Consider the following 12,838-nt stretch of genomic DNA (forward strand, 5'->3'; position numbering starts at 1 on the left):
TATTTGTAATTTCTAAAATGTTTACTTTGAATTATAACCTCACGCAAACATCAGACCGTATTAAAGTGACAGCAATCGTAGAACTTCCCACTAAAAGCAAGAAAAAAATGCCTATTCTAAACACAGCTATCCTCAGAAATGCAGTGTTTTGTTATCTTTATGCTTTCACTCTTTTTTTTATGTGTTCCCTGTCAGATTAGCTATTCTCACCTTGGATTTCAAGGTTCCTATTAATCACAAAATATTATAAATTATTTTCTCTTTTCTTTGTATTTTAAAAATTATTGAAGAAACATTGCAAAAAAAGGAAAATAAAAATGAGGACAGTAAAGACAATCAGCAGTCACATTCCAAAGCTAACTATTGTAGCATTGCAGTGAGTCCCTCACTTCACCATACTTTTTTCTTCACACACATACATTGACTAAAATAGGAACACTATACATTTCTTGTATGTCGACTTGCTACCTCATTCATCATCAATACGTTGTGAATATCTTTCCATGTCAGTAAATATAAATCCACATTGTTTTATACTTGCATAATATTCTGTCTGATATATATGCCATAATTTAGTTTGCCAAACCCTTACTGACAGTTGAATTGTGTCTGTCTTATTGATGTCATAAGTTTATTTTTATATATGATCTTGGTACAATAATCTGATTTTTTGGATCAATTTCTGAAAGTGAAATTGCTAGATCAAAGGGCTTTTGATACTTACTGTCAGAACATTTCAAAAAAAGCTGAACTAATTTATATTCTCACTACTCTTATGTCAATTGTTCATTTATCCACTACTTGCCAACACTAGATACAAATAATATTGATATCTTTATAACTCATAATGTATAGGCCCAAATAGTATCCTGTTATTTTAATTTGCATTTTTCCTATGTATTTAACTATTTGTATTTCATTTCTAATGAATGATGTTTTTAAATGATTATTCACTTTTACTGAGATGTTCATTTTTTCTAATACGTTTGTAATGTCTCTTTAATTAGTGCATATTAACCTTTGTCTTATGTATTATATATAATTTTTCCAGTTTATCATCTGACTTTTAACACAGTTTATGGCTGTTTCAGGCTGTTTTTAATCTATAAAATTTTACGGAGCTAAATTTTTAAATAGACATCATTTTTTTCTACTGTGGCTTTCAGATTTTGTGTCTTCCTTAGAAATTCCAACATTAGTTTATAAAGGATGATCCTATGATTTCTTCAAATTCTTATATGGTTTAATTTTTAGATTTAATATTTGACCAAACTCGAAATTATTTTAGTGTAAAGAATGAGGCCAAACTCCATTTTTATTGTTTTATTTATGGCTAGTTAATTCTCATAACATCTGATATTGAATAATTCACTTTTTCCCACTGAATAGGATTGTCAAGTTTACCATGTACTCTATTTCTATACATATTTGTATCTATTTCTTGATTTTCTATTTTGTGCTACTCATTTGTCCATAAATGTATCAATACCAAACTGCTTTTATTTTTGTAGCTTTATAATATATTTTAATATTGAGTATCATTAGTCTCAGCTCGGTACTTTTCTTTTACAATTTTTTGAGTATTCTTGCATATTCCCTTTTTATAAAGAACTTTTTATTAAAAATGATGTATAGCCTTGTTTCAATAGCCAAATCATTCTGCAAGATTTGTCAAGAAAAATAGTAATCCCCTCTTCTCCTGCCAGCCCCTAAATTCTCATTAGAATACATTACTTTCACATCTTTAGCTGTCTATTTTGGTATTTATCTTTATTACTCTAAAAACATGCTTGGTTGTTTCCCTTTTAGATACTATCTTTAACTTTCTCCTGTAGAAGACAAGAATTTATTTCTCTTTCCTATCCCTATCTCCTCTACACACAACAAACACACACACAAACGCCTTTTCCATTTCTCCATTCCCCCTAAGTGGTTACGCTGTAATTTTGTTAGAGCAATAATCAATGTCTGATTATTATATCTAAGTAAACTTCTTTTCAGAGCTAAACCTTAAAGTGATTACTTATTTTTCTATGAGTTAACAATTGTTGATTATCGTTTTCATTGTGCCCTCCTCCTCCACTTCATCTACTTTCTCTGCTGCTTCTTGTTCTTCATTTACTTAGTTTTCTTTGTATTAACAATTAATGCCAAACTCACAGCCAGTTAACTAAGTCATCTTTCAAGACAACCAGATGCATTATGTATGCTATCAATTTCATCTCCCCAAAAGAGCCCCTTCCAGAGTCTCCAGTCCAGTTGGACTGGTGACACCAGGTGCAGCCATCTTGTAGGAATTCCCCTCCCATCATCCTGGAGATTCTCTTTGCTTCTTTCCTGTGTTGGTTCTAACTCATTTTGGTGGAGTACATCCTTCAGTAGTTTCTTCTATTCCTTATAGAATGCATGGGAAGTAAAATGTTAAGAACTTTGTATCTGAAATACTTTTCTTTTACTCTCATGCTTGGTTTATAGTTTGATTTGCTATCGAATTCTAAATTGGAAACCATTCACCTTCAGAATTTAGAGGTAATTCTTTATCATTTTCTAGGTTTCACAGTTGCTATTAGAAATCTGAAACATTCTGATTCCTAATTATGCATTTATACCTATGTGCTTATTTCTTTTTCTGAAGGATTATAGAGTCTTCTTTTTGTCCTTAGCACTCTGAAGTTCATGAATTCCAAGGTGTGACTCCATTTCTTCCATTGTGCTGGACACTTAGTGAGTTCTTTTAACCTGCAAATTCCTGTCTTTTTCTTGAATTATTTCGCTCACTATTTACTCCTCATATTTGCTTTGTTTTACCTTTCTGTGATTCTTATTAGTAGATGATGAAGTTCCTAGACCAGTCATCTAATTTTCTCATTTTTTTTCTATTTTCTATTCTTTTGTGTGTTTGTTCTTCTCTTTGGAAAGTTTCAAGACATTATCTCCAACACTTGTAAGAATTAGACACTTTCTTAAACAGATTTTCAATGGACCCTCCTTATTTTGGTATCCAGCCCCTCATTCCCTATTTCCATGGGTAACCAGTGACTGTAATTGATTAACATTTGCAAAATGATTAAACATTGCCTCACCATTTCACTGGTTCTATCTGGTCTGTTACATCAGTTACTATTCATTTGTCTCCCTTATGTATTCTAATTTAATAATTATTATGATGTATTTATTTTCACTATTATCTTTTATTTATGACAAATGCTGTTTGTTTATTTGTGTAACAATATACAGTTTCCTTTAAAATTGACTTAGGTGTTTTAAAAGGAGAGTAAATTGAAAAAAGTAACAGCATAAATTCTTGTGGCTATTGTAAAATAAATATTAAATTTAGGATGCTTGTGATCATGAAATAAAGGAAATTCAAAGTAATATAGTTAATAGTTACATAATTATTCTTTTTTTTACTTATTTTTCCCTTCCCATTAAGAAATATAGATGTGCTGCATGTTGAATATCTAATTTTTTTTTTGTTTTCCAGCATAATGTTTATATTATTTAAAAGTCATTTTAATTTTCATTGTACTTTTTTCTTGTATTTGATATGAAACTCTGCAGCAAAACTGGATGCTGCTAAAACAAAGCCAGCTGTGTTTACTTGACTTTGTAAAGACCCAAAAATAATTTGTAATGAGATTAGTGTAGCTACTTTTGGCACTAAATACTTGCCAAAGTATTTATGATAAGACAGAGGAAGATGAAATAGAATTACAAATTAATAAGTAGTTTAGTTTTTGGCCCAATATGTATGAGCAATTGTTACACGTTTGTTTACTTACTGTGGGGAGTCATGGGATAATTGACTTCCTGGCTGAGATGGGTTATATCACACCCAGGACTCATCTTCCTCGCATGGTTATCAGAACTGAATCCTACTGTGGGAGATTAGATGGGGTGAATTTTGTGGCACTGAAAGCATGGAGTATTATTATCTTATAACACTCCCTCTATCTTTTCTACCATATTGCTTGTCTGTGTGATGCAGTTATCTGAATATCATTGCTCATCACTTGGGCAACTCTCTCAAGTATATCTCCAGACACAAAAGTGTCTGGGAGATTTCTCATTTTTGAGAACGCCTTTTTTAGGAGAAACAACAATCATGTATAAATACTATTATTGTCATTTGAAATATAAAAGGGAGAGATAGAACTTTGATCCCAAAGAGTGATGAATAAAAAGTAATGATACAATCTAGACACAACAGAGCCTAAGTTGGTTTTTTGATAGATCTGGATAAGAAAGAAATGAGAGCAGTTCTTAACATTTAAAGTTAAAGTTCTTAACATTTTACTTCCCATTCATTCTGTGAGGAATAGAAGAAACTACTGAAGGGTGTACTCTATCAAAATGAGGAAGAACCAACACAGGAAAGAGGCAAAGAGAATCTCCAGGATGATGGGAGGGGAATTCCTACACGATGGCTGCATATCTGGGTTTTTGTTTTTTATAATTAAAAATAAGAGCATATACATAACAAAAGACCACACTAATAAACTATTTTATTAAAGTTGAATTTATATTGATTTAAATGTTTGATTATATTTTGATAGTCTTTTAGTGATTTTCAAAGATTAAATAAGTTAGCATTTGATAATAAAAATTCAAAAGAAATTCTGATTATATTCATGTAGATAATATGATTTCCTCTAATCAAGTTAATACCTTTCATATCCTTGACTTGTTTCTTATTTAAGGGAATTATTTCTACTTTCTACTTAAGTGACTAAACTGTTGTATTATTGAAGAATCTCTGCTTACAATATATAAGAAAATGTCCTTCATATTTAAAGGTTTTGCTACTGATACACCATCAGTTAGAAAATATCTTTTGGGTTTTTTGTTAGTTTTTTTTTTTCAGTATAAATACTGAAAACAGTTTTCAGTATTTATAATAGATTTATTTTTAAAATCTACTTCACTCAGTCCTCTTGGAAACCAATAATCCATCTCTCCTTCCCTCCCTCTTTCCGAGTCTCCCTTTTTCCCTCTTTCTGCCTCCTTCCCCCTCTGTCACTTTCTCTCCTTACCTTCCTCTTTTTCTTCCTTAATAGATTTGGTGCAAATAGGTATGAAGTAGAAGATACGGCCTATTAAAGCAACTCTTTAGTCCCTTGCAGACCTTTAATATTTATTCTGGTTTTCTTTTTAAAAAAATGTTGCCTTTGGGTTTGCTTTAGTCTTTGTCTCTCTTATGCTATCATCATTTTCTCTGCATGTGAATAAAATTCCTCAGCCATTTATTCACGTTTTTGGAAAAAACGTTCGGTATAAGATAAAAGTACATTACAGAAAATCTGAGAACTCTATCATTTCTCAGTCCACAAATATGCATTGAGAGAATACTGTATGCCATGCGGGAGGTAGAGTGGAGACAGGGAAACTGATCATAAACTGGCAAATAGGGAAACAAGATGATTCCAGATAGTGATAAGTGGAGAGATGTGATAGTGACTACTGTATGTTTGTGAATGTATGTGCATGTGTATTTCTGCACATGTGTGCATGTACATGTGACAATACATTCTTTTGTTTCTCATTTATCAAATGAATTGAATTAGATGGTCTCTAAGATGCCTTCCCACTTTTTTTTTTTTTTTTTTTTTTTTTTGCGACAGGCTCTCACTCCGTTGCCCAGGCTGGAGTGCAGCGGCTCACTGCAGCCTCGACCTCCCCAGCTTAAGCAATCTGCCCACCTCAGCCTCCCAAGTATCTGAGACTACAGGTGCCTGCCACCATGCCTGGCTAACTTTTGTATTTTTTTCTAGAGACGGGGTTTTGCTATGTTGCCCAGGCTGGTCTTGAACTCCTGGGCTCAAGTAATCTGCCTGCCTTGGCCTCCCAAAGTGCTGGGATTACAGGCCCGAGCCACTATGCCTGGTCCCCGACCCTTTCTAATGATGCAACTTTTCTAATTTTGTTCAACATTTTTATAGCTGTTTTACTATTCTAATAATATGGTCAGTCATTTATCCATAGCAATACTTTAAAAAATTATTGAAGTATAAAACATCCACCTATTGGGATTTGAAAACAGTGTCTGTATTTCCTATCTGTAGATATATCTACAGTGTATCTTTATTGGTCTCTGCATAAAGAGGCTTTTAGAAATCACTGCCTTCTGTCTGAATGATCAATGAGAGTGGGCTAGACAATGGCATGACCAAGCTTGTAGCTTCTTCCCCTCCTGTGAACTGCCTAACCAGTTGGAATGGCTCCAACTTCGTCTCAGAAGCTGCTAAAGGAAAAGTCAGGCATGAGTCTCACTTTTGTGTAGTCATTTGAAGATTTGTTGACTAAGAATTCCACATGGAATGTCACTGTGTGATAGCAATGATTAGTGATATGGATAGTAATAATAATAACTAAAGAATTATCACATTTATCAGAAGTCCCTTTTGGGGACTGTGGTAGAACCTACAAAACATTGTAAATGCAACTTCTCAATTTGGTGGAAGAGAGAGGCCAAGACTTCCTTTTAACTATACCTTTGCAAGTCTCTGTTAAGATTTTTAAATGGTTATTCTCCTCAATAATAATCACCAAAATGCCATCAGGAAAATGCATTTTTCTTTGTTGTCATGGTAAAATACGTTCTGAAATTGTTTCCCATTATATTATAAAGCCAATTATAAAAAACCTTGTAAACTGTACATGGCATATGGATGAAAATCATGCTTTGAGACAATTTGATGGAAAGATATACTTGTTTCTTTTAGGTTTTTGTTTCATAGTAGGGTCTTTCAGATTTGCTTCTTTCTGTCGTCTTTCGCTCTTGCTTTTATTTAGAAATTTTAGATATACAAATGGAAAAAAAGAGAAAATGTTTTAGAAGTAATCATAAAAACACACAAAAATGAAAATGTGTTAATAAAACATGTTTGTGAAACTGATATTATTTATCTGTATTGTAGAGGCAAACCAAACTTATTGGACATGGGCTCTTTGATGATCAAACCAATTCAACGTGTGATGAAATACCCCCTATTACTGTGCGAACTTCGGAATTCCACCCCTCCCTCTCACCCAGATTACAGAGCACTGGACGATGCCTTTGCTGCTGTGAAGGACATTAATGTTAACATCAATGAACTTAAAAGAAGGAAAGATTTAGGTAGGAAGAGACATGATGAATTGGTTGTTTTCCATTATTGGAGTGTTTGCTTTATGTTTCTGAGAATCAGAATGTTTAAGTAGTTATAGCAGCTGCAGTGAACTGATCATTTGAAATCTAGAATTAGAAGCTGGAGAGAAGAGTGTGGTTTTGCCTTGCCAGCTGGGTTAAGGAGAAGATTAAGAGGAACAAGAAATGAAATTAAAAAATAAATCAAGCAGCCATATGCTCAACTTCATTGGACCACTGCAATCCTGGTGACATATTGTGGGCTGAAGAAACCCATTGCATATAGTCCTCCTGTCACTGGAGATATGTGTGGTAAGAAGGAGAAATGGCCACGTTGCAATAGCAGTGGGAAGCAAATGCAGAAAGCACCCAGCAAAGGGGAAGATCTAGGTGACAGAGGCCATCTAGTCTTTTGGAGTCATCTGGTTCTGGCACACAGAGAATGGAGCTTTTGTGGCAATAATTTCTCTACTGATGTGAGCAAGTATACTTCTTTCTAGAATTAGCAAATTATTGTTAACTATTTGTAAGCTAAAATATAAAATTAGTGTTTAATGTAAAATTTCAAAACAGAAGGGATAATTACATGGTTCCTATACATCCCAGATAATGGTTCCTATAATCCCAGGGATAATTACATGGTTCCTATACATCCCAGAGGTAGTAATGCATTGAGCTAGGCTGTGGGTCCTCCCTCAGTGTGATTTGTGTTCATATGAGTTCTTAGTTGGTGTTGTACTGCTAATATTAAATCTCAGTTTGACATTAAAGCCACAGCAGGACTTTAGAGCTAAATGGTCTAATCACTTTATTTATTTTTGTTTTATTTTCTGATGTTTATTTCAAAAGTCATATATTTGTATTAGCAAATTAAAAAGAAAGGTGTAGAGTAAAAAGTAAATGTTATGGAGTAAGAAAACTCCGTGAACAAAATGAAGAGATAGTATACAAAGGATCGCTGTCCAGACTATATAATCACTGACATTAAATCAATACAAAAACATTGTAATACAAAAAGGTTAAAAATAAAAAGAAGCAATTCACAGTTTTAAAATTCTAATCTTCATTTATACTCAGGGAAATGTAATCATTGAAATCACACTAACATACCATTTCCAGTCCAAGAGACTGGGGGGAAAAAGTAATGAATACGCTAAATGTTTAATCTCAGTCTACAGGTGAGAATGTACTTGGAATCACTAGTTTAGAGAACAACTTGACAATACCTAGTAAAGTTGAAGATGCACAGACCGGGGACTCAGAAAATGAATTTCTAAGTATTTGCCCAAGAGAGACTCTTGCCCTTGTGCTCGAAGAGAGGTGTACTGGTAACTAGCATTGTTCATAAATGCAAATAAAAAAGACACATTAATCCAGATAGTGGATAAACTGCATATTATACACTACAATACCACAAGAAGATAAAAATTAACTAAATAAAAAAGTAGGCGTATCAATGGGTTAATCTCAAAAACACAATCCAGAGGGTTCTTTTTTAAAGTAAATTTGCAAGTGGTAGAAGAATATGTGCAATATGATACTATTTTATAAAGTTTTAAAACATTCAAAATGTATTTTAAAATTCCAAACATCCACAGTAAAAGCATAAAAATAGATACAGACATTATAAACCCCAATAATTAGGATAACATTTCCCTTTAGGGATTATACATGGAGATCAGGGTGCCTCAACTGTTAGGTGAGTTGTTTTAAAAATAAGAAGACTGGAAACAAAGCAAAATGTTAAGACCGGACAAGGTTTTGGATAATGGCAGTTACATTATTCTTTATATTTTTCTGTTTGCTTAAACTATTTCAAAGTTTTGAAGAGTAAAATTCTTCCCTTTCCACCATGATTCCAGTTTGCATAGCTAACATTTTATTGTTTTCTTCAGACGTACTGTATCTTCTTTTCTCTTTTCTTCTGTCTTTCTCTCTCTCTTCCTCTCCCTCTCTCCCTTTTCCTTCTTTCCATACTTCTTGCAACATATATGGTACTATAGTTTGCTTTTTTAAAAACTTAGTCGTATACAATGAACATTCTTTCAATTAATATTGCCTTCTTTTTAATGTTTCCATAGCATTTTATTTATGAGTATATCATTATTTATTAAACTATTTCTCTAAGGATAAACATATAGATGTTCCTAATACCTTGCTGTTAGAAAAAAATACTCTAACAAATAAAACTTTGTATACTTGATTATGGAAAGCAGATTTCTCTGCATGAACTTCCTGGTAATAGACTATGAATATTTTCCTTTTTGTTAGTTTCTGCCAAATTGTTTTCTACAAAAATGTGTTGGTTTAATTCTCATCAGCAGTCTGTAAGATTGTCCATCTCCCTACACTTTTACCAACACTGAATGTTAGAGACATTTAATGTTTTCAACATTATGAAAGGTGAAAATGATTGCAAAGATAAATAAGTGAAGCTCAGAGAGGTTATTCAGCTTGCCCCAAATCTCTCAGCCAGTGAAGAGGTGCTCTAGGATCTGAGGTCTCCTTACATTGGGCACAGTTGTCTTTTCTTTTCTTTTCTATTTTTTTTCTTTTCTTTTTTTTTTTTTTTGAGACAGAGTCTTGCTCTGTCATCCAAGCTGGAATGCAGTGGCATGATCTCGGCTCACTGCAACCTCTGCCTCCTGGGTTCAAGAGATTGTCCTGCCTCAGCCTCCCAAGTACCTGGGACTACAGGCGCACACCACCATGCCAGGCTAATTTTTGTATTTTTAGTAGAGACGAGGTTTCACCATGTTGGCCAGGCTGATCTCAAACTCGTGACCTCATGATCCGCCCACCTCGGCCTCCAAAAGTGCCGGGATTACAGGTGTGAGCCACCGCGCCCGGCTGAGTTGTCTTTTCATTAGTTAGATCTTGATTCCCCATTCCAGAGGCCTCAGATAATAAATGTATTATCTGAGACGAGAGGGAGAACATTTTTCTAGTATCAGGGATTTCTTTAATATTGTAGATAAATCAAACTTAATCCTTGAGGGGCTTTTGTCCTTGTTTCTGGAGGTCAGTGGGGTGGGTGCCTGACTGGGACATGGGTGGACAGTGGGGCTGGAGCATATGGCCTCTGCAGCAGAGGCTCAAAAATCATATACATATTTATCTTGAATATAAATACTCGTCTTGAAAACTTTGGGTGAAGTGCACACTTTCTATGCTGCATGTGTTCAGCTATGTTATTACATTCTTCCTTTTCAGTTCTAAAATACAAGAAGAATGACGAGGATGAATCACTTAAAGACAAATTGTCTAAACTAAATATTCATTCAATTAGCAAGAAATCAAAAAGAGTGACAAATCATCTGAAGATTCTGACCAGAGGAGAATCACAGGTAATTTTTCTTCTTGGACCACCCACCTTTTCCCAGGGAACATGAATGCTGATATTTTTGTGAGGTTTTGTTTTGTGAGGACTATTTCTAGAATACTGAGAATCAAGGTAATTGCCCTATGCTGTTCTCTTGTCTCCCTCTGTCTCTCTCTCTCTGTCTGGAAAACAGGGGTGGGAGTGGGAATAGGATTGACACTGTCTTAGCTGTGGTGCTTCTACTCAAGAAACAGACAAAAGAGAGGCACGGACATGGGACATAAGGTTGCCCCAGGAGTCCTGATGCTCATCATCAACTAGCACATATTCTCCCTCAAGCCAATGCCCTTCTTCTATCCTGTTTTACTTCTGCTCTTAAAAGTTGTACTTTTCTTTAGGGATCCCTTGATATTCATTTTCTCTTTATTTCATTTTTATAAACAAAGTGTTTAGAGGCATAACTTAGTGCAATTATTTTTTCTACTCCTTATCCCCTTCCTCTTCCCTCACTCCCCAGATGCACATTATATTAGTGAGTAACAGTCCTGTGTCAGCTGTTTAGCCTAGCTTGAGCCACTGTCATCCCAATCCCTAATAAATAATAGATGGATTAGCAAAGACTCTTAAACTTTAATGTGCATTAAGAATTACCTAAAAAGCTTGCTGAAAGACAGATTCTAGGGTTCCACTTGCCTCAAGGGTACAATCTAGAAGTCTGTATTTTTGCAAACACTCTAGGTATTTTGAAGCCAATGATTTTAAAGTAAGTTATCAGCAGAACACACTTGCAATTCTTTGAGAATCACAAGATAGAAAGTTCATGGTCCTGAGATGGTAATATAGTGGGCTTCTAACCAAAATTAGGGAAGATAGTTCTTAGTATACTATCTAGTCCTTATTTTTTCCTTCTCATTTGCCTGTTTTTATCACTCATGTATTAATATCTCTAAGATTTTTAGTTTGAACAAGAGGCAGCTGTATGGTGGTTCATGTTGGTTTCAGATGGCTTTGGTAGCTGCTGTGGTCTTTTCTCCTTCCGTTAAGTCTTTGCAGCTTTCCAACCACTTAGGTAAAAGCAGCCCCTTCTTCCTCTGGAAAGGGCTAATATATTGACTCTATATTTCAATCTTGACACTATTAATATTTGCAGGAGTCAACACAGGGAAGAAATTAAGAACAACATCTTTGAAGTTATCCAAACCTGGGTTTGAACCCTACCTCTGCCACTTAGTAAATGTTTGTTTGGGGGCACATAACAAATTCAATGTAATCATCTGTAAATTCGGATTCTCCTAGTACTTAACAAATGGGATGGTTGTGAGGATTAAATGAGATGATGCACACATCAAGAAAACACCTAACATAGTGTGTAAGCACTCAATATACTTTGGCTGTCATTATTATCATAAATTTAATCATTATTATTTTATATCATCACCTTGTATGGTTATTTACCTTTGAATGTGCAAACTTTCCTTCCTATGTGATGTTAAGTCCTTCATACATGGTGTATTAATTGTATTTTTTACTTTCTGTATTTTATAATGTTTTGACATTTTAAAATACCTTTCTGGCTGAGCAGACTGCCCTTCTAGGGCTAGCCAATTCTTAGGGATAGCAAATGGCTGGAACACAACTTTCATATGCAAACCAGTCAATCTTGAGTATATAGCTCTAACCACATCCTTATCTAATTCTTACACACCAAGCCAATATCTCCCCTGCCCTAAATCATTTCAGGGCCCAGTACCGGCAACTAGAGATTACCCCTATATCCCAAAGCCCATTGGAGTTATTTAAAATAGCCAGTCCTAAACTCTTTACTCTGCCCCTGCCTCACCTTTTGCAAGGAAATCCCAACAGAGGTTCTGGTCTAGACTTTCTCTTTACTCCTATCTTCTGCCACTGCACCAAAACCTGGTGCTTTGCCTCTAGCCCTGTGTGGCATGTGGTGACTCCTCTCTCTGGGACCTGTGAGTATAATAAACTTCTTCCTTCCAAGTCATGTTCTTGTTTCTTCTTGTGACTGTACCAAATTTACCAACATGTACATTCTTAGAACACAAGGCTTGAATTATTTTTGTATTTACTCCTTAATATCCTTCTAGGGGCTAACTGGGTCCATTGCATGTAAGAGGTTCCTCTTCTCAACGTGGAACTATAATGTAAGAAGTTTGGGACATTTATGGGATATGCTCACATATCCGAGAAAGGACAATGAAGACATTTCAACTAAAGACAACCATATTAAAATCAAATTGGAAATTTATTTAAGAAGAGATTGTAGCCATAATAGAGATAGGCATGTGTAAATGTAGGGCAAACAATTCCCCCCCAGTCTTTGGGATTTTGCTTCTGACTCAAGACAATTCTATTAAGGAATAATAGGA

At 34.6% G+C, this 12,838-nt stretch overlaps 1 protein-coding gene across 1 annotated transcript in view; it reads left to right on the forward strand.

Annotated features, from left to right (window-relative positions):
• Nucleotides 1-12,838, forward strand: part of ARHGEF38 (Rho guanine nucleotide exchange factor 38) — a 126,588-nt gene that overhangs the window by 85,579 nt on the left and 28,171 nt on the right. The window contains exons 6-7 of the mRNA XM_003829971.6: nucleotides 6,918-7,117; nucleotides 10,340-10,473. Coding sequence (XP_003830019.1) covers nucleotides 6,918-7,117; nucleotides 10,340-10,473 — 334 coding nt within the window. The remainder of the gene's footprint in view (nucleotides 1-6,917; nucleotides 7,118-10,339; nucleotides 10,474-12,838) is intronic.

This window comes from Pan paniscus, chromosome 3 (assembly GCF_029289425.2).
Source record: "Pan paniscus chromosome 3, NHGRI_mPanPan1-v2.0_pri, whole genome shotgun sequence".
Lineage (NCBI taxonomy): Eukaryota > Metazoa > Chordata > Mammalia > Primates > Hominidae > Pan > Pan paniscus.